At 28.3% G+C, this 25,483-nt stretch overlaps 12 protein-coding genes across 12 annotated transcripts; 8 read left to right on the forward strand and 4 right to left on the reverse strand.

Moving 5' to 3' along the window:
* Positions 1-220: 220 nt before the first annotated feature.
* On the reverse strand, positions 221-3,632 carry T552_02872 (hypothetical protein). Its single transcript, XM_018371398.1, has 11 exons — positions 3,568-3,632; positions 3,392-3,509; positions 3,176-3,345; positions 2,992-3,125; positions 2,804-2,941; positions 2,625-2,762; positions 1,915-2,581; positions 956-1,869; positions 501-911; positions 380-455; positions 221-334 (listed from the first exon to the last, which is right to left on the reverse strand). The coding sequence occupies exons 1-11, from the start codon at positions 3,587-3,589 to the stop codon at positions 261-263; spliced, it is 2,862 nt and encodes a 953-aa protein (XP_018224838.1). The 5' UTR covers positions 3,590-3,632; the 3' UTR covers positions 221-260.
* Positions 3,633-3,669: 37 nt separating this feature from the next.
* On the forward strand, positions 3,670-5,095 carry T552_02873 (hypothetical protein). Its single transcript, XM_018371399.1, has 7 exons — positions 3,670-3,780; positions 3,834-4,132; positions 4,180-4,255; positions 4,303-4,352; positions 4,400-4,691; positions 4,735-4,838; positions 4,879-5,095. The coding sequence occupies exons 1-7, from the start codon at positions 3,702-3,704 to the stop codon at positions 5,047-5,049; spliced, it is 1,071 nt and encodes a 356-aa protein (XP_018224839.1). The 5' UTR covers positions 3,670-3,701; the 3' UTR covers positions 5,050-5,095.
* Positions 5,096-5,201: 106 nt separating this feature from the next.
* T552_02874 (hypothetical protein) lies at positions 5,202-6,113 on the reverse strand. The gene has a single exon (XM_018371400.1). The coding sequence runs from the start codon at positions 6,065-6,067 to the stop codon at positions 5,237-5,239; it is 831 nt and encodes a 276-aa protein (XP_018224840.1). The 5' UTR covers positions 6,068-6,113; the 3' UTR covers positions 5,202-5,236.
* Positions 6,114-6,610: 497 nt separating this feature from the next.
* T552_02875 (hypothetical protein) lies at positions 6,611-7,436 on the reverse strand. The gene has a single exon (XM_018371401.1). The coding sequence runs from the start codon at positions 7,388-7,390 to the stop codon at positions 6,656-6,658; it is 735 nt and encodes a 244-aa protein (XP_018224841.1). The 5' UTR covers positions 7,391-7,436; the 3' UTR covers positions 6,611-6,655.
* Positions 7,437-8,515: 1,079 nt separating this feature from the next.
* Positions 8,516-9,299, forward strand: T552_04188 (hypothetical protein; the record flags this gene model as incomplete). Its single annotated transcript, XM_018372239.1, has 3 exons — positions 8,516-8,612; positions 8,671-9,238; positions 9,293-9,299. The coding sequence occupies 3 exons, from the start codon at positions 8,516-8,518 to the stop codon at positions 9,297-9,299; spliced, it is 672 nt and encodes a 223-aa protein (XP_018224842.1).
* A 121-nt stretch (positions 9,300-9,420) lies between these two features.
* T552_02876 (hypothetical protein) lies at positions 9,421-13,094 on the forward strand. Its single transcript, XM_018371402.1, has 2 exons — positions 9,421-9,809; positions 9,850-13,094. Exons 1-2 carry the CDS (start codon positions 9,749-9,751, stop codon positions 13,020-13,022), a joined length of 3,234 nt encoding a protein of 1,077 aa, XP_018224843.1. The 5' UTR covers positions 9,421-9,748; the 3' UTR covers positions 13,023-13,094.
* A 101-nt stretch (positions 13,095-13,195) lies between these two features.
* Positions 13,196-15,616, forward strand: T552_02877 (hypothetical protein; the record flags this gene model as incomplete). Its single annotated transcript, XM_018371403.1, has 4 exons — positions 13,196-13,408; positions 13,452-14,496; positions 14,541-15,189; positions 15,244-15,616. The coding sequence occupies exons 1-4, from the start codon at positions 13,241-13,243 to the stop codon at positions 15,614-15,616; spliced, it is 2,235 nt and encodes a 744-aa protein (XP_018224844.1). The 5' UTR covers positions 13,196-13,240.
* Positions 15,617-15,865: 249 nt separating this feature from the next.
* T552_02878 (hypothetical protein) lies at positions 15,866-17,574 on the forward strand. The gene is made up of 5 exons (XM_018371404.1): positions 15,866-16,025; positions 16,072-16,245; positions 16,324-16,394; positions 16,444-16,975; positions 17,022-17,574. Exons 1-5 carry the CDS (start codon positions 15,912-15,914, stop codon positions 17,526-17,528), a joined length of 1,398 nt encoding a protein of 465 aa, XP_018224845.1. The 5' UTR covers positions 15,866-15,911; the 3' UTR covers positions 17,529-17,574.
* Positions 17,575-17,998: 424 nt separating this feature from the next.
* T552_02879 (hypothetical protein) lies at positions 17,999-19,670 on the reverse strand. The gene is made up of 8 exons (XM_018371405.1): positions 19,494-19,670; positions 19,296-19,447; positions 19,067-19,252; positions 18,951-19,023; positions 18,701-18,906; positions 18,405-18,656; positions 18,217-18,358; positions 17,999-18,173 (listed from the first exon to the last, which is right to left on the reverse strand). The coding sequence occupies exons 1-8, from the start codon at positions 19,623-19,625 to the stop codon at positions 18,036-18,038; spliced, it is 1,281 nt and encodes a 426-aa protein (XP_018224846.1). The 5' UTR covers positions 19,626-19,670; the 3' UTR covers positions 17,999-18,035.
* Positions 19,671-19,855: 185 nt separating this feature from the next.
* Positions 19,856-22,200, forward strand: T552_02880 (hypothetical protein). The gene is made up of 9 exons (XM_018371406.1): positions 19,856-20,089; positions 20,139-21,129; positions 21,173-21,371; positions 21,415-21,535; positions 21,581-21,666; positions 21,709-21,776; positions 21,829-21,989; positions 22,033-22,097; positions 22,157-22,200. Exons 1-9 carry the CDS (start codon positions 19,900-19,902, stop codon positions 22,157-22,159), a joined length of 1,884 nt encoding a protein of 627 aa, XP_018224847.1. The 5' UTR covers positions 19,856-19,899; the 3' UTR covers positions 22,160-22,200.
* Positions 22,201-22,357: 157 nt separating this feature from the next.
* T552_02881 (hypothetical protein) lies at positions 22,358-23,407 on the forward strand. Its single transcript, XM_018371407.1, has 9 exons — positions 22,358-22,441; positions 22,489-22,561; positions 22,611-22,623; positions 22,674-22,696; positions 22,745-22,779; positions 22,833-22,862; positions 22,956-23,118; positions 23,190-23,252; positions 23,300-23,407. Exons 1-9 carry the CDS (start codon positions 22,397-22,399, stop codon positions 23,359-23,361), a joined length of 507 nt encoding a protein of 168 aa, XP_018224848.1. The 5' UTR covers positions 22,358-22,396; the 3' UTR covers positions 23,362-23,407.
* Positions 23,408-23,561: 154 nt separating this feature from the next.
* Positions 23,562-25,430, forward strand: T552_02882 (hypothetical protein). Its single transcript, XM_018371408.1, has 7 exons — positions 23,562-23,728; positions 23,778-23,903; positions 23,953-24,024; positions 24,071-24,234; positions 24,281-24,405; positions 24,451-25,116; positions 25,162-25,430. Exons 1-7 carry the CDS (start codon positions 23,608-23,610, stop codon positions 25,385-25,387), a joined length of 1,500 nt encoding a protein of 499 aa, XP_018224849.1. The 5' UTR covers positions 23,562-23,607; the 3' UTR covers positions 25,388-25,430.
* Positions 25,431-25,483: the final 53 nt, after the last annotated feature.

The following is a 25,483-nucleotide window of genomic DNA, read 5'->3' on the forward strand; positions in this document are numbered from 1 at the left end:
GATATATTAATAATCTAAAGGTTATATTTTTTATTTTATATTAATGATTCTACTGTTTAATATTTGAAATTTTATAAACATATAAAGTATTTTGTTACATTTTAATTAATACTTAAGAAAAAAATAAAGAGACCTATTGATTTCCTAAAGTCTAATAAAATGTGTTGATAATATGTAAATTATATTGCCGGAGTGAAAATAATACATTAAAAAAAAATAATGGTTATGACAGAGAAAATTGTTGTATATTATTGAACTTTCTAATTTTTAAAACCGCTATATTCAAAAGGCTCAGGTGGATCAGCTTCTAATTCTTGTTCTTCGCATGATATTTCTAATTAAAATTAAAATTATATGTTAAATACGAGAAAAAATAAACCTTCAGGAACAGAATCAATGAAATCCTCGGGTTCATCAGGATATTTATTCATCATCATTAATATTCCACCAGTAGGCTATGATATGTTAGAAAAAAAAATACTTATTTATAAAATAATTACTTTTTTTACTGGTATATAACGTGAATCATTTTTAAAACAAATGTATTTAAGTTGAAAGGGTGTTACTCTACTCATATTTTGCATTATTTCAAATAATGGCTCGTCCTTTTTTACTGTATTTTTTTCATTGATATTGTCATCTTTAGTCTCTTTTATTTCTTCCATATCCATATTTTCTGGAATGGATTCTAAAATATCATAGAAATTAGTATCCATTTCCATTGTATCCTCATCGTTTTCTTTAGAGATTCTTCCTTTCTCTGTTTTTTTAGCTCTAGCCTGAGCCTTGGCTGTTGTTGATAAAACTGCAGTAGCAACTTTTCCTGGACCTTTGTCTGTCTCTTTTTTAGTTTCAGGAGGATAAGCAAATAAACTCGGTTTTTCATTTGATATAAATTCGAATTTTGGGATCTAATAAATTAGTTTTATATCTAATGTTATTAAAGAACAGTTACTCTTAAGTCTTTGTTCAACCCAATTAAAGCTGTAGGAGTAAAAGAAAGAGAAAGAAAATGTGTTAAAGGAAACCAGTACCAAAACTGAGTAAAAATGGCAGTTCCCGCAATAGCTATCATATTTAAACTGCCAATTGTAGACTGTAAACCTATAGTAACATTTCTTCCACCTGCATCTAATATTCCTTGTGCAAGTGCTGCTCCAAATTTAGCCATAGCATCCTCATGTTTATCAGAAATAACTTTTTCTAACTTTTTTCTGAAATTAACCACTCTGGAGTTTGATTGATCATTATGTTGTATTAATATCATAGCCGTAGATATATGAGCACTTTGACGAACAAAATCTGACGGATCTTTTGATAAAGGTTCTAAAATATCAAGGGCATCTTGCATAGCGCTCCCAGCACAGGCAATTCCAAGTGAAAGAGCTGCGCCATATCTTACATGAGGATTATAGCTTTCGCTTAATAATTCAACCATTCTTGGTAAAGTAAACGAATTTCTTAATAGAATAAATCCAAGGGAAATAACTGATGCCCTTTTAACATCGTCATTGACATCGCTAACAGCGGTATGAAGTAGTCTTTTAATGGCTTTATTATTTCCTGTCCCACAATAAGCCATTGCAATAGTATAAATACCACCATAGCGCAAAATAGGATCTAGATCTGAGCAAAGTTGATCAATAAGAACATCGGCTGTTTCTTCTTTGGCGTACATAAGCATTGCAATTCCCAATGCAAGACCACGGATTATCTTCTTATGCTGAGTCTCATGAGCGTATTGCAACATTTCATCAATGGCTCTAGGAGATGCAGTTCCAAGCATTACAAGACCCATTGCTAAGCCAGCGGCTTCCCCTGCTACCGCACTGTCAGTAAATAATACATCTTTAAGGTCTTCGTATATTTCTAAAGCAATTGTAAAATATAATTAATAATGTTAATGTGATAAACCTTCATCTCCCGTGGCCATTCCAGCAACTCCTAGTCCTAAAGCTGCACCGTGTTGGATAATTTCACTTTGAGTATTCTTTAATTGAGTTTTTAGATAATGAAGTACAGATTTTCCATGATTAGCATGAATAAGACCTAAAGCAAATAATGATCCTCCTTCAGAATATGGAGATCCAGATACGCTTTCCTGTGGGAGATAAGGTGATAAAAGGGAAAAGCCCTGTGATAAATCGCCTCGATGAATTACACCTAACGCTGCTGTAGCACTAAATTTTGACCAATTGAGTGCTTTGGACAGCCAATCAAGATTTTGTCTAAAAAATTTATCCGATGTTGTTCCTGCATTCATGAAGGCTACTGAAAACGTTATAGAAGAGTGAAAAATAGAATTTCTGGCATCGAGAGAATCTTTTGTCTTCACTAATATTTGATTATCAGCATGATTATTCTGAGATAGAAATTTCATATAAAGTTTAACTGATTCTTCTCCTTCAAGAATAGATTTTATTCTTGATGTTATAGTATCCATTAGATCTTTGTTCATTTTGTTTTCATCTTCTGATTCTTTTAATAAAAGTTGAAAGTTTTGAGAAACTTTTTGTAAAAACTCTTGCGTAGCGGAATCATTTAAATCAAAGGCTATTTGGTATGCAATGAGCAAACTTTTCTATTAATAGTTAATTATTTCATAAATATTATATAAAAAAGACCTCGTCATTTTTTAAAATAAGATTTTGTAGGATTTTTGCTGCAATATCGCTATTTCTCAAATGAACGACACACTTAATAACTGAAAAATAATCCGGTTGTTTATCCTTTAAAAACAAATCAAGCAAAAGACTTAAAACCTAATATATTATGAATTTTTTTTTTGTAAAAAAATATATACTTTATTTCTAAAGTCCAAATTTTGAACCAGGTTTATACTAACATCTAGAAGATAATTTTTCAATGGCTCATCTTGGTTTTTGTTGATCACTTCTTCGATAATATCAAGTTTTCGTGCTTCCAATGCAATTCCGAGAACCTAAAAAGATAGTATTAATAATAATGAAAAAAAAACAACGCAACAAGAACTTGTTTCCATTGTTTATTGTCTAGATATCGTTGAAACATTTTTTCCGCAATAGTAATCAATCTTTCGTCTATTATCGTTTTAGAATCTTCATATTTTTGAAAATTTTTTTCAATATATGTATCAATGAATTTCGCTATTGTTTCTTAATAACAATGATCCCCTTTAAAATTGTAAATATCTTACAAATAATCGTTTCAACATATTCTGATGACGATGAAAGATCAAACCATTCTTTCGCTCCTAAAGCAAATATCGCCGATTCATTATATTCCCCTAAATGATAGTATACTTTTGACGCAACAAGAGCCGCCAATTGGCGCTCTGGAAACTTTTCGTCCTCATAAAGTGTTTCGCTGTTATTTCATCAGTTTTTCTCCTAATACACTCTAGAAAAAGCACATTTTCGATATTTCATCTGCTATTTCATGCCAGAACTGATCCATTAGCTCGTTAAGCTTTCCTAAAGCATGGATTTGGAGATTTGTTTCTTTTTCATCGAGCAATGAAAGTACTCCTCCTAATTTCCTCAAAATTAACCCTTTTTTTCCGCTTTTTTTTCTAAAAAACGAATATACCCACTGACTGTGTTCCATCCATGAGTTTTATAGCTTTTTTTCCTTTATTTATATCCTTTTTTCTCCTCTTTTTTTTCCTATTTTTTTATGTGGTCTACGAGTGACGTCGACAACCTCAAAAATTTGTATTAAATATGTTGGATAAGAAAGAAGCTCCAATAACCACTGAAACTCAGGATTCTCCTTCTAATCCTTCAGATAATGTGCTTTCAGGTGTTTTTTGAGGCTTTTTTCGCTTTAAAAATGAGTTAATATTGAGTGATTAGTTAAATATCAAAATATAACAGAAATGACTGATGAAAATCCATCAAAAAGGCCTTGTTCCGAGGCTCCTAGTTCAATTACATGTGAGGAATATGCTGGAGTTGTTAATATTTCATCAAGTGCTTTGGATAATGAAAGATCTGATTTTTCATTATATCAAGTTTCTAGTAAAGAATTAAATGTTCCAAAGCCTTTGCCTGAGCCTAGTTTTTTAAACATTATGCCTCATGATGAATTGATTCGCTTTGTAAGTGATTTTTTATTTCATAATTGTATTACGGAATCCTTAAAATATGTTGAAGTTGGAAATGAGTGTTAAGTTTAATTTTTTTGATATATTTTTGGTAGATTGAAGCTAAGATTGGCCATATTGTGGATGTTGTGACAGGAGAGAGGCTTTGGCTTCCAGTTCTGACAGAAACAAGTATATTTTTTAGGATAAATTTGCGACAATATTAAAGATTAATATAGTTATTAATAGTAATGAATTGAAAATTAAATTTGAGTCAAATATGACAGAAGTCAGTGAAGAAAGATGAATAGAGATTGAATTGTTGATGAAATTTAGCTGCAACATAAATATTTTAATCGTTTTTTAAATGTATCATTTGAAAAATCTCAGATAAAGAATAAAGGACAACCTAGAATTCCAATGAAATATAAACATAAAAAAGAGATAGATAAGTTCTACAATGATCCATTGTCTAGTCAAGGTTTTCAAAATAGGATTCGAATAACAACAGATAAAAGGACAGGTCAAGTTATTTCACGATTGATTAAAACAAGAGTAGCAAGCCTAAATATATTTAGTCCAAGAACTCAATTTGATTGGAGGATCAGTGTAAATGTTGAAATACCATGTTTATAACAATAAGTCTATTTGAATTCTTCTGAATTTTTTAGTTGAGCCGCGACCTTTAGGTGCTCTTATCATGGAAAGAGATAAAGATCGATTAAGTTATGTGCATCAATTTTGCCAAATTGATTTATCACAAGTTATTTCTGAAGTGTGTTATTTAATATGTGTGTTAAGATTAATGTCTCTAGAATGGTTCTAAGACACATGAACTAGAAGTGGAATTATTAAATATTGATGAATTAAAGAAACATGGAAATGCAGCAAGTCATGGACAACCTAATAATTTCGAAAATATTGTTCGTATATTTGTGGATAATGTGCGTATATTAGTTCGACAAAACATTGCGAATACCCATTAATGTGCAATATGAATATCTTAAAATGTATTAGTTATTTGATAGCGTTTTATAATAATGCCATTTGATATCAATTTCTTCTTAAGTATTGATTTATGAGACATATTGATCTGTGTATTGATAAATTGAACATTATAATGAAATACTTTTGATTCAAAATGTGTATTTTCAAGTTATTAATATTTGTTTTTTAATTCTTTCTTTTTTTAGACATTTTATGATTAGGAATTTCAGAAAGTATATCCCAGCCTTTTCTCTTTAGGTATTGATTATCTTCAAGTTCTAAAGGTGCCTCTATAGGATTCCATGACATATTTTCTGAAAAAAGTGAAGAACATATATCAACAGTATTCAAAATATCTTTAAAAGGAAATGCAGAAGAAATTGATGCATGTCCTAGAAGATCATCCCATTGTAAAAGTTGTAATCTTGATTTTGAACTACTCGATCCTTGAATACTTCGTGAATGCAAGAGAGTAGAAAGAAGTTTATGAATTCGTGAAAGAATAATCTTAAAAATATAATCAAAGACCTTTTTTGGTAAATGTTCTTCACTGATAAGTTCCAAATTACGACTATATATTTTTTTTGCTGCAATTCGAAAAATACATGCTTCTAATTCATCTGCCAACAATTCCATTGATGATTCTAAAGATTTATTTAAATCTAATTTATCATTGCAAGGTAATGGCCATGCAATCCATCTTTTTCCTTTTAAGCGTTTACCTTGACATTCATGAATATTCTTACGTAATTTAAAGCTAGAATAAAGATGTAATGATAGATTATGTGCTTTTTCTCTTTTAAGTACTCTTAAAAGATGAAAATATTCATTTATTTCTTTAGAAAGTGATCCTATAGCCCATATATTATTTGTTTTTTCTGATTTATGAATCATTTGCTGAGAAATACTTTGAATCATTGAATCAGATGATGATTCCAATTGCTCTTCTAATCCATCATTTATTGATGAAATTGAGGATATTGATTCCTCGTCTGATGATATTTCATCTTTATTCATAGTATATCTTTGATTTATATATTTTATTAACAAAATATATAAAAACTTGATGGTTTGGGTTTAAGTCATATGATTAATTTATTTAAAAAACCCATTATCTTTCCATAAATATGTTATGGTTTCAATAATTATGGATTAATATTCCTTGAAATCCTATGTTTACTTAAGATTTTCTTATATCCTTATATTTTTAAGGGTTTTATCAGTTTTATCGTACATTAGTCATAGTAAAGGCTAGTTTATCAATTGTTTAAGTAATTTGATAAAACGATAGACCTTTATTATATTTTTTATTGCAAATAGCTTTTTATACCTATTTTAATGAAGAAATTATTTATTAAAAAAATAAAATAATTTTTATTTAATGCTATTTTAAATTAATGAGACTATTAAACTATATAAAAACACCAGGTTCTGAACTAAATAATTTAACAATTATTTATGCAATAACAACATAAATAATCATTAAAAAAATATAACCACTAAAATAGATAATAATTAATGTTGATGAAAGCAAAATTGTATAAACATAATGCCAAGATATTTACTATATGCTGTAAGGTTTTATGCATAGATATTTTGTTAGTTTTATGAGCAAAGGAATATGACGAGAACAGTGAAAAGCGTTCCAACGAGTTTGAAAGCAAGCATAGATCCACTATTATCAATATCATCTGGTTTTTTAGTTGGTTTGACGTCAGCTGATGTTTGTGAAGAAGATGTAGTAGGCTTTTGTGTGGGTTCTATTTTGCCAGTGCTAGGTAAAGGAATTGAGCGACCTGGAGTAGGTTTCTCTTGTCCCTTATCACCTGAAGTTTCGGATCGAGTTTTAGTAGGTGTTTCATCACGGTGTGTATCTGGAGTTTGTGTTTGTTTTGATCCACCTGTCGGTAGAGTGCTCGTTTTAGTTGTTTTTGCCGTTTCAATTGTTTTTGCAGGAACGCAATCTTTATGATATTCAACTTTGCCTGCTAAAGTAACCGAAAATCCGCTTGAGAAATATACGAAAAGATTTCCGCATTTATCATAAGCAAGTACTTTAACAAAAAAAGATTGACATTCTTTGGATAAATGGGTAAATTTAACTTTAGATTCTGATAATCCAACTGATGAAAGTCCTTCTTTCAAAATATAAAGATCATTCAAAACTCCTTCAGAAAGGCATACAAGAACAAGTTTAATGCTTGCATATTGGATAGTATAATCCAAATCTACCATCTCCTTAAGTCTAATCTCTGATGAGAGCTGTGAAGCCGTGCCAAATGCAGCTGAAACTACGCTTATTAGAGCTAAAACACCTGATAAAATGTAATTGAAGCGCATTGTATCTATTAATTATTAAGCTTTACTTATTCTTCTCAAAATTTATTTATTTAATTTTTGGAATTATTAGTACGATTGCCTTAGGGGATGTTTAATTTATATATTTTTTTTTATATGGTGATATGAATTATACATAAAATTTAATTTTTATTCAAAAAAGAGTCAATTGACCTATTTATAATATTTTCCTGGCTTCAAATACATATTATTTTCATACTAATATGGGATTATATGCTTCTTAATCTCTTACAACTGTATCGTTCATAGTTATATATTTTTTTTCTTTCTTTTGTTTTTACTTATTTTTACTTTATTATCAATTATATGCTTATTAAAATGGTTTTTCTCTTTTAATTATCCAATTCTTTTATGTTTTCTTGTATATTTTTTCTTTATTATTATTATCAATCATTCTCTTATTAATTCATCTTTAACCGTTTTCAGTCAATTGTTGATTTCCTATTATTATTATGCATATATATCACTTCACAATAAATCCTATTCGCTAATTGCTTGGATAAACAATCAATTGATATCAATCAATCAATTGACATGAATTCTTCTTAATTAGTATTAATTGTATTCTATTTTTATGTTTTAAACTTGTTTTATTTTATAATGTTTATTTTACAATCCATTTATTTCTATATATATATAAAGAGCTCAATCGACTAAAATAATAAACATAATTTTGACTTATATTCCCGTTTTTCATTTTATTAGATTTTTATTTACCTATTAGTTCTAAATCTCTCTTATTTTTATCATTTATTTAATGCCTTTTTTTTTTAACCCATTTTTCTATAAAACAAAAATACCTGTTTAACGGAATCCTTGGAATATAATAAATTCTGCTTTAAATTCCTTCTTAACTCTATTATTCATGATATATTCTAGCTTATATGACTCTATCATTTCTAATCATTTTATTAAAAACGGATTTTATTGTTTTTTTTTAGTTTTACATTTATTTCTATTCTAACTCTTATTTTTCATAATATCCATATATTATTTTATGTATGAAGGTTTATATGGATATGTTTTATTTTTCTGAATATTTCATGCAAGAATGATGATTTTTTCGATACCTGAAATAAATTTTGTATAAATTTTCGGATCAGAGTCATGGTTTCTATTTTTGTTCCTTTTATTCTATTTTTTGTCTCTGTACTTGCTAAAACTGGGTGTGTTGATTATTTGGCAAACGCCAGTGATTTGTCAGGTATCTTAAACTTTATATTATATAGTATAGTATAGTATAGTATATTAATGAAAAATAGATGTATCGAAAAACTGTTATAAAACGGCTCTTAAGAGTTCGACGTGTCGCGGTATTTTTGATGTAAAATGTATTTGTGAATCGGAAAGCTATAAGCTGGAAGTTTTTTCATGTATTCTTAATAAAAAAAGAGAAGATGGTATCAACATGGCTATTTTTTTAAAAGAATTATGTAAAAATGGTACGGATTCTAAAGAAGAATGTCTTGAAAAAGCAAAGACTCCTCCTCGTGAAAAAGTATTATCATCTAAGGAACAAAATGTGACTTTTGATGAAGCTCCATATATGGATAATTTTCTATTTAGATTAAGACAACATGTCGAGAGAGATAGAGTAGAAAAATGTATTAAACGAGGACAATGCATAGGCATTTTTCATTCTACATGTTCTATTCTTTATAAAATTACTACTGTAGCCGATAAACCAGCAAAAACACAAGTAACCGGCAAACCAATAAAAACACAATCGAGTCAAGAATCTACGATCAATAATTTTGCTTCTACTGATTTAGGTTTATTTAGTAGTTCTTCCAATTTAATCAAGTTATCTATTGCTTTAATTTCATTAATGTTTATTGCAGCATTTTTCTAACATTAATGGGTATATAGTTTTATGTTGTATAGAACATAATATATTTTCTCTTTCTTTCTTTCTTTCTTCATTTATTTATCTATCTATCTATTTATCTCTTTCTTTATCTCTTTATCTCTTAATATCCCCTAACATTAGCCTCATATAGACTACACACAGACACACACTATCACCGATAAGCGATATTATGTAGTAATACTATGGACTGTCGATATAGACACTATTGCATAATAAATTATAATATAAACGATAATCTGATCCTCTTAATAACATTAATATAATATAAATATCTAGAAACTTATATACATAGTTCTATATAATCATCTAATCATTAGTGGATGAAATTATAAGGACTATGTTTATTGGATAGGGTTAGGTTTAGGATATATATTTGATAGCGCTTAAAAAGTAACTTTTTAATATAAAAAAAAACAAGAAATTAGTATAAATAAAGGGTTTGGTTTAGTTTGTTTTGTTTTGTTTAATGAATGAACTTTTTTTATTTTTCTATATTTTTTGTTATTTTATCAGTTTTATCTAAAAACATTGGTATATACGGGTTTAAAAGTTAAATTTAATATTAGGTTAGATTTTACTAAGGATTTGGGTCTATTACAAGTGAAAAAATCACAAGAATATTTGGAATCAAATAAAGATCTTGAAAATCATTTTAATTGGATATATAAAGAAGATGTTATTTTATATATAATTTTAAAAGGAAAAGTTTTTAATAAGAATTTATGTAAAAAAACTTTAGAAAACAGATGTTTAAAACTATTACAAGTGATTCCTAGTCTAAAAGGTGTATGTAATGGGGATCTGCTTAAAAAATGTGAAGAACTTAGAAGTTTAAAGTCGATTATCGATCAATGTAGAGAATTTGAAAAAGAACTTGAACACTTTTCTTTGAAAAAAAATAATTGCAGTATTTATATAGAAAAATGTAGAATTTTGGAGTCAATATGTTCTAAAAATCTTAATGGAAAATGTAATGAATTGATGGAACGTTGTTATAGAAAAGAGTATGATGAGGTTGCAGATATAGCACTTTTAAGAGCACTTCCAAATTTTACAATTGAGTTGTGTGAATCATCAATTCAGGCAAAATGTATAGAATTAGGTAAAGAAAATGATCATATGGTGTTAAAATGTTTGGAATGGAAATCGACATGTCAACGACTTGTTAAAGTATCTGAAAATATTAATGAATATCTTAAGAAATCAATAAAATCTATAATTGAAGATGTTTTTGGAAAAATATATAAAAATGGGGTTGAAAATATACAAGAGTTAAAAGAGCGTTGTAGTCAATTTCTTCCAGAGTGTTATTTATACGCTTCAGATTTTGTAAATTATCCGCAAAATATAAGTAAAAATGATGACTTGTTTGGTTTGTGTTATCGACTTCAAGAAATGTGTAGAGGTTTGGGTATTATTGTTAAGTCATATAATTCTTTCAATCCAATTGAATCGTCTACTTCGCTTTCTATTAAAATAGATCTTTATGGACTTTATAAGAAGGCATCAGAATCAGGTATCATTGTTAATAGGAGGATGAGTGGTGTTGAGGGTTATCATCTTTTAGCATTGTTGATTCGTAACAATGTTAATATAGAAAATAAATGTATTGAAATAATTAAGAATAATTGCTCATCTATTGGATATTTTCACGATGATTTGAGGAAAATGTGTCTATACTATAAGAATAATAATGGTGATTTGTTAAATTGTATCATATTAAAAAACAAACTGAGGAATTCTTGTCGAAATCTTAATGCAGAACTTAAAAGAGTACTTCAATTTAATAGTAAAGATGGAGACGGGTCTGCTATGGGGAATAATTATTTTTTGATTAATGATAAGGATTGCAAGTTATTGTTATCATTATGTTTTTATTTAAAGGAAAGCTGTGAAGATAGATATCTTGATAAGTTAATGTGCCGTAATTTAACAAGTATATGTTATCATCAAGCACGTTTGAGATCTTCTTATAACTATATAACTAAGCTTTTACGTAGAAATAATCATGGATCATTTGATCTAATGAAAAAGTCTAATTGTACAAATAAATTGATTAATATTTGTCGACAGTCCATGTATCAGTATAGAGGGGAATTGTTTGAATTGTGTTTATCACCTGAGGAAACATGTTCTGAATTAATTAAAAATATTCGAAGAAAGTGTTTATTGCTTAAAGATGAGTTAACTTCTTATTATAAGGATAATATTCCTTTTGAGAATTGTGATGTTTTGGGATCATCATGCAAAGAATTATCTGAACATTGTATTATGGATTTGGGTTTACTATGTTATTCATTTCAAAAATATTGTAATGAAATGAAAACAACTATTGAATTAAAAAATATGTTATTACAAGGAAGAAATAACTATTTGTCGAATAAGTCATCTTGTATAGAACGTTTGAATGATTTTTGTATTAATACGATTAAAGAAGCTAATACACCATTTATGGGTTCATGTAAACGCTGGAGGGGTACTTGTGAAGTTATTATTTCGTCAATGAAGAGCCATTGTAATGCATTTCAAAATAATTTTGAAAAATACAGTATTGCTAATAAAATTCAAAACAAGGATATTACATTTTATGACTGTAAACTATGGAAACCATATTGTGATATAGTTAAAAATAATTGTGAAAAATACTATTTTCAGCAGCCATGTAACTCACTTGATAAAATTTGTGAAGGTTATTATAAGACAGAATTCATTGAATTATCCTTGATGCGTGAATTGAGTGGTTATTTGAAAAAACGAGAAATATGTATGAATGGTTTGAATAAGCGTTGCAAAGAATGGAATCAAGTAAATAATAAAACATTTGAGTCTCAGTGCAAAACTTTAAAAAAGGATCAGGGACTAGAACTTTGTAAAAAGTTTGAAAATTATATGCAAAAACAATGTATTCTTCTGGATTCTAAACTAATAAGTCTTTATGCTTTATTAATAACTAAGGAAAAATTATATAAAGAAAAAAAAAATAAAGTAGCCAATTTTACAAAAGAAGTTGTTGGATTAAATAATGATAGCTTCATTAAGAATTTTACAGGACAAAATATTTATGGGGATCGCCTTAAACGTTATATTAATGTATTTCAAGATTCTGTAGATCTTCTTGATACAGAAATTCAAGTAATGAAAGATTGTAACAGTACTTCTGAATATTTATTCAAAGATGATTGCGCTAATACTCAAAATATATATAAAGAAATTCAAAATTTTTGTAATTCATTCAGGTCACATATATCTAAACAATCCTGGTTATCTACATTGCCTGCCTTCTCAACATCTAATTCAAGCTCTATTACAACATCTACACCTATTAACTCTGTTTTTCCGATCAAAGAAACTACAACTAAAACGCTCATTTCTACAGAATCTTTTTCTTCTATTATCACTCAAACTAAAATTCTTTCTACTACAATAATTCAAACTAAAACTCTTCCTTCTACAATAATTCATACTCAAAATCTTACTTCTACTATAATTTATACTCAATTTATCAAGGGATGGTCGACATTAACCGAAAAATTAACTGAAACTATTACTGCAACGATCACTTCTATCTCTCCAACCACTTTTGTTTTCACCACATATTTTCCTCTGCAATCTCATAAAAACCCTGAAAAAGCTCCCCACAATATCTCTTATTTATCTGTATTGTTTTTCCTTTTCGTCATAATTATTTTACTATGTATGTTTAATTTTTTTCTATTTTTGTACAGACTTTTTTTTATCAAATAAGGATTTTGGTTAGCCATGATGTAATATAGGATATTTATGAATAAATAACTAAACTGTTGATATCTCAACCTCTTCTTTTGACTCTTTCTATTTCTATTGTTTAGGTTTCAACCCCTATCGACCTGGCATAATAGCTTTGCTTTTATCGTAGATAAGCACTTGATCTGTTAAAAGTATTATTGAAATCTATCGAGATAGGTTGCTTTTTTATACCAAGTATGTCGCTGCGAAAGCACGACTTGCAGCGAAGACAAAGTGAATATTCACTTCGAGCAAGTTATCTAAAACCAGTTTTTTGTGTTGTTTGTTACCGGCCGATTGATGCACTTTCATCACCTTATGATCCAGGATGTGGACATATTGGACATGAAGATTGCTTTAGACAGGTTGTTTTATGTTGTATTTCGTAGAAGAAGTTTATTTTTTCAGAAAACAAATTGTCCCAAATGTTTGGGTCCAGTTAATATGATTACGGCCCTTCAGACTAAAAAACCAGAAAATAAGCTTCAAAGATTATTTAGTAGTGCTAGACAAAAGAGCATGTTTTTTAGAAATTCTACTATCCCTTTGGAGCAAAATCATGTATATAAATCAGGACAAAATGAATGTTTATCTCGGAAAATTTCTGAAATTCCATCTCATCCAGCAATTTTTGGTATTGATTTTGAAATTCATACGGATTATGATATTATTCATAAAAGCGAAGGAGAAATAATAATGTATATCAATATATTATCGCAATATCAGGATACGATTGATCTACCCTGTATATATTCACTTGATGTTGCTGTTTGTCTAGATATGTCGGAGTCAATGGCCTATGGAAATAAGCTTAACGTTGTAAAAGAAATTATATTTACGCTTCTTTATGATCTTCAACCTACTGACAGAATGTGTATATTAACAACTCTTCCTGATGATAAAAATAAAATTTTTGCTCTTCATACATGTGATAATCTTCATAAAGCAGCTGTTCAAGCCAATTTAGGTGAAAGATTAAAAGAAATGAAGGGTGTTCATAGTTGTTATTCTGATGATGGAATCAGTAAAGCCCTTGATATCCTAACAAAAAATAAAAGAAATGGAAGATTAGGACATATTATTGTTATATCTGATGGATGTGAAGTATCTGTATCAAATGATAAAGTAAATCATATTTCTTCTCAAGCTAAACGACATAATATTACAATACATTCATTTGGAATAGGTCCTTGTCCAAATCCAACTTATTTGCGTCATTTAACAAGTCTTGGTGCAGAAGGTGGTTGTTATATTCGTGTTGATGAAATTAGAAAGGTTAAAAACTTTTTAAAATTATGTGCTGCCGGTTCTTGTATGGCTAGCTTATCTAATGTTAAAATCAATGTTACTGGTTTAGAAGGTGTAGGTATTTGTGATATAAGAGGCGATAAAAATGTATACTATGATGCCGACAGTGTTTACAAACATGATAATAAACTTGAGTTGATCATTGGTAAGCTATTTATACTTTATTCCTATTTATTCACAAAACAATAGGAAACTTTACGCCATTAGAAGAACGCTGTTTTTTCATTACATTAAGTGTACCTTCCGTTTCAGATCTTCCTGATGTTGATCCATTCATCGTTTCAACAAAAGCACTTGCTTCTGAACTTGAAAGTATAATAAAGACATTTCCTGCTAACATTGCTTCTTGTAAAATATCTTACAATCATCCTTGCTTTCCACCTTCTACTATATTACGTTTAAACACAAAATATGCTACAATTAAACGTTCTGACACCTTGGATGAGTCTCAAGATACTTCTCAAAAAAATCGTAATCGTATCGTTCTTTTGGCTCTCATACGTCAATATGCATTACAAGGAATAATTCATTCTCATGAAATGATCAATAGAGGACGTGTTAAAGCCGCTGGAAGTCTAATTAATGTTGCTCTCGGTAAAATAGAAGATGCTGTCATCGACGAAGTATGGAGACCTGATGAAATTAATGAACTTAAAGATGAACTTCGCTTCCAAAGATCAAGAATACACTCTAGAACAGTTTCTGTAACCCCTAGAAGAACATATACTTGTATGTCTCCCTCTATTCATGAAAGATCTACAAAAATTCAACCATTACGCACTTCTCCTAAAGTCTCTCCTACTTCTGTTTCAAAAGAACTATGGAAATGTCCTTCTAGGTAACTTTTTTTTCTTTTTTTTTCTTTTTTTTTTCTTTTTTTACTTTTTTTTAGGATTCAAGACCCTCTTATAGAAACACAATCCACTCCTCACAAATCTATCCTCAAAGATCATCCTACAAATACCGTAATCACCCCCGATACTCCAAAATCTCAGAGAAGTTTGTCTCTTGCAAGAACTCGTTCTCATATCACAAAAACTACCACAACTATCGAATATTCTACAAATCTCTCCCATCTAAAAGACGGTCGGCGATCAAGAAGACGTAGTTTAGACCCTCTTTTCCTCAGAGAATCCAGCAGTTATAGCTCAGTCACTCTTCCACAACAAAATACTCAATTTCATCACAGAAAAGAAAGCTGGCAAGCTGACGACGAAGCAAAACGTATTTGGAGAGAATTAAAAAGAGAAATGAGGGCTTCATAGCCCTTTATTTCTCTTTTTCTATCAATTTTTACCCCTTATTCTTCTCAACTCTTTTTTTATCTAATCTCCCTCATTTTTCACTCTTTTTTAATCCTGAAAAAACTTTTCCACTTCTAAAAAAACTCCTCTATTCATTTCTTTACTGTTTTCCTCTTATTTCCCCTTATTTTATCCTTATTTTTCCCTTTCTTTTTTCCGCTCTTTTTTTTGACGTCCTACTGAAATTTTACGGTCCTCCTCTCCACCGCTCCTCCTCATCACCTCTTAACCACCACCAAAAAAATTATTTAAAGACATGCAGCAGGCAATGAAGGCGGCTTCAAAGCTGCCAGTTAAACCCGATGAAGAGGCATTTAAGAAATCTCTTGCACAGATTGACAAAGAACTTGAACAAATGACAGAGAAAATAGTAAGTATAAATTTATAGAAAAAAAGCGGAATTAATAGGTTAAAAGGAGGGTATTCGGGTAAAAGAAGCAGTATTTAGAGAGACGGGAGGGGTTAGAGTACGGTCGAAAAATATCCGGCATCAGTTGGACGAAATTCGGGAGAAACAGGCGAGATTAAAGTTGTCGAAGCAAAAAACGGTAGATCAAGTGAAACAAATTGAAGAATCTATGAAGAATAAGGTTAGTTTAAGTGTGCCGAAGGGGAGGATGTTTTTTTGTATTTTTCTGAGGGGATTTGGATTGATTGTGAGGGTATAGATTAATGAGGTTCAAGCGATGAAGAAAAAACTACCATTTAAGACGGTAGAAGAACTGGATCGACATGTTTTGTAAGGGTTTAATAGGTATGAAAAAGAAAAAGCTGAGTAGAATGGGTAGGGAATTAGAAAAAGCGGTGGATATGGGTGTATTGAAGTTAGTGGAAGAAAAAAGATGTTTAAATGAGATTTCTATGTTGAAACGGTTAAGAAGGTCATTTATGGAAGTGATGTATCAGCAATCGTCGATTGATTTGGATAAAAAGCGAATAGCGGAGATTAAGGGTACGTTAGAGGACCCGGTTTCGAAAGCGCTATCAGAACAATATGATAAATTGAAAGCAGAGCAAAATAGCTTACATCAGGAGCAAGATAATGTGTATAAATCGCAAAAGAGTTTATATACAGAGAGGAATTTGTTAAATCAAAAGAGGAATGAGATTTATGAGAGAAGAAAGAAGCTTCAAGATGAATATTATACGGAACTGCGTAAGTATCAAGATTTTGAGAGGGAGAAGAAGCAGAAGGCGTGGGAGAAGCGAAAACAACAGCAGGATGAGTATAATCGAGAAAAGAGGAAGCAAATGGCGGATCGAATGTTAGAAGAAGCGAGTCAACCGGCGTTTCTTGAAGAGATATATACATGTGAGAATGTAGGGTATTATAAGAGATAAGAGAAGGGATTGATTAGAAATATAGCTTATTCGATTTTTAAATCCGTCTTCAGTTATTTTGGAAACGAATTCATTAGAGGATACGAAATTACCGCAATTGAATATTCGTACAGTATTAGAAACGGACGAGAATTTTGGAATAGTTTTAAAATCTAAGGCAGAACGTGAGGATTATTTCATTTGTTGTAATGAAAAGAAGGGTAAAGCAAATAAGCGTAATAAAAAGTCTTCGTCAGGTTATGTGAATGGAACTGGGAATTTCAATATTGATATGAGTATTTTGCAACAATTTTCTTTTGTTAATGTTACACCACCATTTAATCATGGTGAAATTCCATTATGTATTGAGAATTTAAAACAAAGAATGGTATGGTATAAAGAAAATCAAGAAAAGACGGTTGCAGAACGTATTGAGAAGGCTAAAAAAGAAATTGAAGAATTAGAAGCGAAAGCTTTACAGCAGAGTCAAGAGAAAAAGCATGTTCAAAAAAAAACAAATGATATATCGAAAAAAGAAGTAGCTGATTCTTAGTATATTTTGATATTATATAGAAGAAGTTTATATGGAATTTTACAAAGTAGTATTTATAGCAAAAGCTATATTTTCGTTTTGATAATATCACATTATTTTCATTATTAAAGTTTTTGATATTTGTCTTGTATCATTAAGTTTATTTTTAATGAAACATTTCTTCCTGAATAATTCATTATCTTTTATTTGCAAATATATTTGCATATTTTTTAGAAACCTCTAAAAAATATGTATCTGATAAGATTAAAAGGATAATGTTTATTAGATTCTTTTGAAATTTATATTCAAGATATTTTTAATTGATATCATTTTTAGTATAATATTAAAGAAATGTTTAAAATTGTTTTAATTATAGATCAATTTTTCAATAAATTAACATTATACGTAATTAAAGATCTATATTATATGTATATTTTGTTTAATTTAATAATATAATATTAATAATGAATACTACTTGAAAATCAATGTAAAAACAAACCTACTAAATGTAGATATATATTTTAACAATTACCAACCAAATGTTACATCATCGTCATGTGCAGCTTGCAATGCCTTAACATTACTAATCTTTTGAAATCCATGAGTATCATCACGTTTAAGAACAAGTAATTTAGAAGCATGTAAAATATATGCCTGTAGATAATTCTTTATAATGTTAAATTTATGATATAAAGAAAAAAATGAATACTTGATCCAATAATGAGATACATATACATTCAACATCTAGTAAATCATATGTATCATCATTTTTAGCCCATTTAGCTGCTATTAATAGATCTTCAAGTTTAACTCGTGGTGGTTTTTGTGATGGATCTCGAGTAATTAAGAACCTTTTTGTGTTAAGATAGATGATTAAGTAAAAAATATGGTATATACGATCTACGAAATAGACTTCTCCATAAGAGAATCTCACAATGATCACGAATTGTTAAAAATATCTGTTTTTTCAATAACCAAGAACGTATAGCATCATGATTAATATGATCTGTGAATCTTCTATGATCTCCTTTAATTAAACAAGATATAACAGGTGAAAAATACTGAGAAAGATGAAATTTTATAAGAAGTTCTGATGAAGGAAAGATTCCTAATATAATAGATGCAGTTGTAAGGTATATTAAAATCAGCCTTTAGTTTTTCTAGATTATTTTCTATCAATTCATTAAACTAACCGTTTATTTTTATAGTTTTCTGTAAGGCAATTATCAAATGCAAATAAAAGATGACCTCTAGCTCTTGTAATTTGTTGTTGATACAAATTATATCTACCAAGATAATAACTAAATCCTACTCTTTCAGATATAGGATATAAACTAAATTCAATTCCTGATGATGTAATATTAGAACTAATTGTTTGACAAAGACGTGTTTGATTAAGCTATATATTTATTAATATATTTTCTATTTATATACATAATATACCTTAAAATATAATCGTAGAAGTAGATTTGCAATATATAATGTGCATACTTTTTTAGAATCTGGGAGTGGATGTCTATTTTCATTAATGTATATTTTATAAAATCAATATATAATACCGATCACTCAATATAATATTAAATAATCTAAAAATTGCTCTAGATGTTTCATTGGTTGCACTTTGATGTGGATCCTGTGTCAAATTGTCCAATTGAATCGATACCTTAGTAAGAATTAATGACATATATTTTACAAGAGGTGTAAGCCATGTAGCATTAGAATGTGAAAATGTAGTTATAAATTGTCTACTCCATAAACATTAAAATAATAGATCTTACAAAAACTTACAAAAAAACTTGATAATATAGCTTATAAAATATTTCAATATCTGAAAAAACTACATTTTTAACAAATTCTAAATATGCCATTACAAATTCCGAAAAAATTTTCCATGAACCAAATCTCCATTCACATTCCTTTAATATATCTGTTGTTTCTTGCTATCTTATATTACAATTTATTTCCTACTTATTCTAAAAAATAGACCTGAAATAACTCTTTTTTCAGTTGATTAATATTCTCATTAGTTCCATCAAAAATGAAAATATCTAAAAGATCTACTCCTATACTCTTCTCATAGACACTTGAAAGTCTATTAAAAAACTCTTGAAGGCTCATTTTTCTCAAAAATATTTAATTTACAAATTTCCTTCTATCTCACTCAAAAATGGTCCTTTTTTCACCGTATTTTTTTTAATACATATCTATTTCTCAATACAATTATTTTTCTATAATAATATCTTTATAATTCCTCTTATTTAAGGCACAATTATTTTTTTTCTTTTTTTTCAAATTTTTGTCGTTCATCAAAACGATAAATTTCATGGTTTCAACGTCAAAAAAATATATATAAAGGCTATTTGACATATTTTTGGCTTTTAAAAGACCTTTAATGACCCTTATTTTGTGCATTATTTTTTATTTTTTTGGTATTATTAATGCTATTTATCTCCCGGGAGTTGCGCCTAAGGGATATCATAAAGAGGAGAAAGTCCCATTAACAGTTAATTCATTAAGTCCTATGGCAGGTCCTATGCCTGGATCTGTTCTTCAATATTATAAGAATGTCTATATGTATGATTGTTCGTAAAAATAGTAATTTATTATGGTAAGTTTTTTGATATAATATAGACTATGATGAGAGGTTTCATTTCTGTAATAAAAAGGGAGCAAAAGCGCTAAAGGAGAGTCTTGGAAGTATTATTTTTGGAGATAGAATATTTACATCAGATTTTGAGATTTTTATGGCTAAAAATGAGACATGTAAAGTTTTATGTTTAGCGACAATTCCTTTGTCAGATATAGGATTTGTAGCAGAAAGAATTAAGGAAAATTATGGAATGAATTGGTTTATTGATGGGTTACCAGCGGTAGGAGAGGATCCTTTATATGCAGATGGAAAGATTTATAGTTTGGGATTTCCTTTGGGGAATATTAAGGAAATGGAGAATATAATTGAAATTAATAATCATTATCGTATTATAATAGAATATCATAAGCTTAAGAATGAGATTTATCGTGTTGTAGGGGTTACAGTGATACCGTTATCAAAAATAAGTGCAATTGGTATTAATGGTACAGGAAATTGTTCAAATCAAGAACCATATGTTCTTGATGAAAGTAAGAACAATTCTATTGTTTATACTTATGATGTTTTATGGAAAGAATCGGATGTAACATGGGCAACACGATGGGATAAATATCTTCATGTATATAGTCCACGTATTCATTGGCTTAATCTTTTTACATCTTCTGTTATTGTTTTTTTTCTTATTGGAATGGTAATGACAGTTTTAACGAGAACTCTTCATAAAGATATTATGCGATATAACAGTGATTTTTTTGATCAAGAAGATTTTCAAGAAGATAGTGGATGGAAATTGGTATATGGTGATGTTTTTAGAATTCCTAAACATTCTATGTTATTGAGTATTATATTGGGCAATGGTACACAATTGTTCTTGATGACTATTGTAACCATTTTTTTTGCCATGCTTGGGTTTCTTTCTCCTTCTAATCGAGGATCATTGGGTACATTTATGATTGTTTTATACTTTTTTTTCGCTTTTTTTTCAGGTTATGTTTCTTCTTCTATGTATAAAAGCTTGGGTGGAGAGTTTTGGTATATTTTCTATATAATTCTTTCTTATAATTTATATTAATAGGTTAAAAAATGCAATATGTGCTCCTATTTTTGTTCCTGGGATTGTTTTTCTTATGTTTTTTCTACTAAATCTTGTTTTAATATTTGCTCAATCATCAGGCGTTGTACCATTGAAAACTATGTTTGTCATTATTACTTTATGGTTTCTTGTTTCTGTACCATTAAGCATAGTCGGTTCTTTTTTTGGATTTCGTGCTAAGGTATATAATATTAACAATAAACATATCAATTCTTACATTTTAGCCATTTAGTCATCCTGTAAAAACGAATCAGATCCCAAGACAAATTCCTAGTCAAGCTTCATATATGAAATTTTTACCTTCATTTTTTGTTGGAGGAATATTACCATTTGGTGCTATTTTTGGTAAACTTATATAACTAATTTTTCCCTCTATTTACTTCATTTTAGTTGAATTTTATTTTGTTTTAAATAGTATTTGGTTCAGTAATATATATTATATATTCGGTTTTCTTTTTATTTGCTATATTATTATGGTATATTTACTATCAATTGCACATCTAGACTAACAAATTAAGGTTTTGACTTGTTCAACTGTAACTATATTAATGATATATATGCAATTATGTTCTGAAAATTATCATTGGTATCTATTTTAATGATCTTTTATAATTATACATTGCTAATTCTTTTAAAAGGTGGTGGAGATCTTTTTCTATTGGTGGTTCTCCCTCATTTTATGTTTTTATTAATTTTTTATTATTCTGGTTTTCTAGAATAAGATTAAGTTCTTTCACTTCTCATATTTTATATCTTGGATACAGCCTTTTATTAACATTTTTATTTTTTATTTTAACTGGTATATTCTACATACAAAATACATTCTTACTAATCATTTTAAGGCACAATAGGGTTTTTCTCTTCTTATTTTTTTGTACGCAAGATATATAACTCTATCAAAATTGATGTAAGTTTTTTTAATAAAAAAAAAAAAGAAACATTAAATCATTAACTTTATTCTTATAGTAACAATCACTTGTAACAATTGATCAAATATCATTCTATTTCATTTGGCATCTTTTTTTTAGGACTTCAACTTTATTATTATTATATAATAAATACAATATTATTAAAGTTCTATTAGTTTATCATATTATAAGGCTAATATCATTCTAATTTATCTTAATATAAATATCTTGATCTTTTAATATATTGTTTATTTGATTATATACGTTTTGACCGTGAAAGTTAGTAGAAGCTTAAGAAATGGTGAATTATGCTAGTGAAACCATTTTAAAGCGCCAATTAAAGGTTTTAATCATATTTTAAGTATGTATTAATATTAAATATTGAAAAAGGAGATTCAAAAACACCCTATCCAAGGATTTTCAGCAGGATTAATTGATGATAACAATGTTTATGAGTGGGAAGGTATTTTTTCTTTTTTTTTCTGGAAAAAACTGTTAAATAAGTGTTTTAGTTCTTATTATTGGGTTTGTAGCTCTTTATTTCCTATTATTTGCATTAAATTCTGAAAAAATAGGCCTGAAGATACATTATATGAGGGTACATAAAATAAGGAATATCAGGAGAAAAAAAGGCTAATATTTGAAGGGGGATTCTTTAAATGCCATCTTTCATTTCCTCGTGTATATTTTATATTGAAATTATAGATATATTTGTGCTAATTTTTTAAAAAAAGGAATATCCTCATCTTCCACCAAAAATGAGAGTAAGTTTTATTTTTTATACATGAAAATATAAAGATATACTGCTTTTTATATCATATTTTATATAGGTATTCAGATACTAACTTTTAAATTAGTTTATTACTGAACTATATCATCCTAATGTCTATGAAGATGGTTACGTTTGTATATCGATTCTTCATCCACCTGGAGAAGATAAATTCGGATATGAAGATGCTTCAGAACGATGGAGAGCTGTCCATACACCTGAAACTATTCTTCTTTCTGTTATTTCTATGCGTATGTATTTTTTATATACATTTATAACTATATTATAAATAATTATAATATGAAAAACTAATATACATTAGTTTCTAGTCCGAATTTCGATAGTCCAGCTAATGTTGAAGCTGCAAAGCATTGGAGAGATGATCGTATGTATATTTTTTTTTCTTTAATATTTTTCTAACCTTTTTTATAGCTAGAGGTTTTGAAAAAAAAGTTAGAAGATTAGTACGGCAAAGTGCTGAAAACTTTGAATGATAAATTCCATTGAATTTCTTTGCATTTGAGGGATGGATGGTCTGTTTTTTGTATTTTTTCTTTTTATTTTATATTAGGGTTATGATATATATCTCGCTCGATTAAATGATATTCATTTGACATATTATTGGATTCTAAAAAATACATATTTCCCTTCTGTTTCTCTTTCCTTACATTTTTATTGATTGAATTTGTATGAAGTCCTGATTTGTTAGAGGATTTGTCCTTTGTAAATGACAAAATATCATGAAGTTCTTGATATTTTGGGGAATCTATATCTTTCTTGTACTTATTCGCTTTGGGTTTTCTATTTCAGAGAGTTATATTCATCCTGATGAATATCTTCAAGGGATTCAAGTAGTTGCTGGTTTTTGAAAAAAAATAAAAAAAAACATAAAAAGGCTTATAAACCTTAGGAAACCTCTTAAATATTAAGGTGGAATATCCCTGGGAGTTTAAGGGACGATCTCCAATCAGATCAATAGGTCCTTTATTAATTATATATGGATTACCTTTAAAAATATTTCAATGGATAGCAGGAGGTATTTTTTTATGAAAAAAAGAGTTAAAATTGAAGTTTAAATGAATAAGATACTAAGGTAGATCCATTATATGTATTTTTTCTTTTGAGGGTATTTTTTTTTGGACTTTCATTTTTTATTGGTAGGAAATTCTATAAATGGAGATAACTATTATATTAATGAAGAAGATTGGTTTATTTATACAAGTACACCTTCGAAATATCGAAGAAAAGCGCTTTTGATTTATGCGTCATCATTTGTTACATGGACATATCAAGTACATACATTTTCTAATTCTATTGAAACAATTATAGTATCTATTTGTTTGTTTTTGATACAAAAAATTAAAATGGTAATTTATTACGTATGAATTTGAAATGATTGTGGAATTTTATTAGAATATTCGTCCATGGAAATGTGTTTTATTGGCTATTTTTTCAAGTTTTGGTTTTTTCTCACGTATTACATTTCCAATTATACTTTTACCTTTTGTTGCTTCTTTTTCAAAGTCACTTATTAAAAGGTATACGATTGATTCTTTTCTTTTTATGTATTTTATTAATTTTAGGCCAAAAATAATATTCTCAATTATTAAATCTTTTATATTAATGTTTCTTATTTTTATTCTGATAGACTCTTTTTACTATGCAAATGGTTATCGGGTTATAATAACACCGTTAAACAATTTTAAGTATAATAGCAAATATATTAATCTGCAGAAACATGGTATTCATTCATATTGGACTCATTTTTTGGTAAATCTTCCTATACTCTTGGGACCGGCTATAATTCTACCGATTATTGTTAAAAATATTAAGCTTGATCTGTATTTGATGAGCAGTATTTTATATCTCTTGCTTTTATCTTTATTTCCACATCAAGAGCTTAGATTTTTATTACCAGTTTTTCCTTTGTTAGTTATATATTTATCTTCATTGGGAAACATAAGGAAAAAAAAGACGAAATATCTGTTTATATTCTCCTGGATCATATATAATGTCTTTCTTGGAATTTTTCTTGGTTTTTTTCATCAGCATGATGTTATATCTATTATGATTTTTTTGAAAAAATATCTAGTCAATGATTCATTTACAAATGTAGTTTTTTGGAAGACATATCCTCCACCAACATGGTTATTTTTAGATCCTCCTGATTCAAAAATATCTTTTAGTCATTTGGTAGGATATTCTGTTAATAATGTTTTAGATTATTTATCTGCTGAGAAGCAAAAAGGGTTTGTAAATGATTTAATATTAACAATTTCTTATATATGATTTAGTCTTAGATCTATTTTTATTCTTCCTATTTTATTAGTAGAGAAACTTCCATGTGTTTTTGAAGAATTAAGGAATAGTTCCTGTAAAACTAATGTAACTTTACGTCAAATTTTCAAAACATCATATTATATTGGTTTAGATGATTCAGATTTTATAAACAATAATATATTTTTCGTATTAATGGATTTAATAAGAAAGAAGGGGTTAGTTGTCTGCGAGATTACTTGATTTTTCTTTTATATAAGATTATAAATAGCTTTTGTTTTTTGTTATATTTATATATAATGGTTATAAGTTATTGAGACATTGTAAAAGAATTAAAAA

Source organism: Pneumocystis carinii, assembly GCF_001477545.1.
Source record: "Pneumocystis carinii B80 chromosome Unknown supercont1.13, whole genome shotgun sequence".
Taxonomy (NCBI): Eukaryota; Fungi; Ascomycota; class Pneumocystomycetes; order Pneumocystales; family Pneumocystaceae; genus Pneumocystis; species Pneumocystis carinii.

What these genes read in the sequence shown, in the direction of transcription:
- T552_02872 (XM_018371398.1), bottom strand. Translation starts at nt 3,589, where the DNA reads ATGGATGGAACACAGTCAGTGG. An exon ending in AATGGCCACGGGAGATGAAG is followed by an intron (nt 1,870 to 1,914) that starts GTTTATCACATT and finishes CAATTGCTTTAG; the next exon opens with AAATATACGAAGACCTTAAA. An exon ending in GTTATATACCAGTAAAAAAA is followed by an intron (nt 456 to 500) that starts GTAATTATTTTA and finishes AACATATCATAG; the next exon opens with CCTACTGGTGGAATATTAAT.
- T552_02873 (XM_018371399.1), top strand. Translation starts at nt 3,702, where the DNA reads ATGTTGGATAAGAAAGAAGCTCCAATAACCACTGAAACTCAGGATTCT. An exon ending in TTGAGTCAAATATGACAGAA is followed by an intron (nt 4,353 to 4,399) that starts GTCAGTGAAGAA and finishes GATGAAATTTAG; the next exon opens with CTGCAACATAAATATTTTAA. An exon ending in TATCACAAGTTATTTCTGAA is followed by an intron (nt 4,839 to 4,878) that starts GTGTGTTATTTA and finishes TAATGTCTCTAG; the next exon opens with AATGGTTCTAAGACACATGA.
- T552_02874 (XM_018371400.1), bottom strand. Translation starts at nt 6,067, where the DNA reads ATGAATAAAGATGAAATATCATCAGACGAGGAATCAATATCCTCAATT.
- T552_02875 (XM_018371401.1), bottom strand. Translation starts at nt 7,390, where the DNA reads ATGCGCTTCAATTACATTTTATCAGGTGTTTTAGCTCTAATAAGCGTA.
- T552_02876 (XM_018371402.1), top strand. Translation starts at nt 9,749, where the DNA reads ATGAACTTTTTTTATTTTTCTATATTTTTTGTTATTTTATCAGTTTTA. An exon ending in AGTTTTATCTAAAAACATTG is followed by an intron (nt 9,810 to 9,849) that starts GTATATACGGGT and finishes ATATTAGGTTAG; the next exon opens with ATTTTACTAAGGATTTGGGT.
- T552_02878 (XM_018371404.1), top strand. Translation starts at nt 15,912, where the DNA reads ATGCAGCAGGCAATGAAGGCGGCTTCAAAGCTGCCAGTTAAACCCGAT. An exon ending in AACAAATGACAGAGAAAATA is followed by an intron (nt 16,026 to 16,071) that starts GTAAGTATAAAT and finishes ATAGGTTAAAAG; the next exon opens with GAGGGTATTCGGGTAAAAGA. An exon ending in AAGAATCTATGAAGAATAAG is followed by an intron (nt 16,246 to 16,323) that starts GTTAGTTTAAGT and finishes GTGAGGGTATAG; the next exon opens with ATTAATGAGGTTCAAGCGAT.
- T552_02879 (XM_018371405.1), bottom strand. Translation starts at nt 19,625, where the DNA reads ATGAGCCTTCAAGAGTTTTTTAATAGACTTTCAAGTGTCTATGAGAAG. An exon ending in TGAAAAAAGAGTTATTTCAG is followed by an intron (nt 19,448 to 19,493) that starts GTCTATTTTTTA and finishes AATATAAGATAG; the next exon opens with CAAGAAACAACAGATATATT. An exon ending in AGAAGTCTATTTCGTAGATC is followed by an intron (nt 18,359 to 18,404) that starts GTATATACCATA and finishes TAACACAAAAAG; the next exon opens with GTTCTTAATTACTCGAGATC.
- T552_02880 (XM_018371406.1), top strand. Translation starts at nt 19,900, where the DNA reads ATGACCCTTATTTTGTGCATTATTTTTTATTTTTTTGGTATTATTAAT. An exon ending in GAATGTCTATATGTATGATT is followed by an intron (nt 20,090 to 20,138) that starts GTTCGTAAAAAT and finishes GATATAATATAG; the next exon opens with ACTATGATGAGAGGTTTCAT. An exon ending in AGCTTGGGTGGAGAGTTTTG is followed by an intron (nt 21,130 to 21,172) that starts GTATATTTTCTA and finishes TTATATTAATAG; the next exon opens with GTTAAAAAATGCAATATGTG.
- T552_02881 (XM_018371407.1), top strand. Translation starts at nt 22,397, where the DNA reads ATGGTGAATTATGCTAGTGAAACCATTTTAAAGCGCCAATTAAAG. An exon ending in TGAAGATACATTATATGAGG is followed by an intron (nt 22,697 to 22,744) that starts GTACATAAAATA and finishes TAATATTTGAAG; the next exon opens with GGGGATTCTTTAAATGCCAT. An exon ending in ATCTTCCACCAAAAATGAGA is followed by an intron (nt 22,863 to 22,955) that starts GTAAGTTTTATT and finishes CTTTTAAATTAG; the next exon opens with TTTATTACTGAACTATATCA.
- T552_02882 (XM_018371408.1), top strand. Translation starts at nt 23,608, where the DNA reads ATGAAGTTCTTGATATTTTGGGGAATCTATATCTTTCTTGTACTTATT. An exon ending in TGATACAAAAAATTAAAATG is followed by an intron (nt 24,235 to 24,280) that starts GTAATTTATTAC and finishes GAATTTTATTAG; the next exon opens with AATATTCGTCCATGGAAATG. An exon ending in TCAAAGTCACTTATTAAAAG is followed by an intron (nt 24,406 to 24,450) that starts GTATACGATTGA and finishes TATTAATTTTAG; the next exon opens with GCCAAAAATAATATTCTCAA.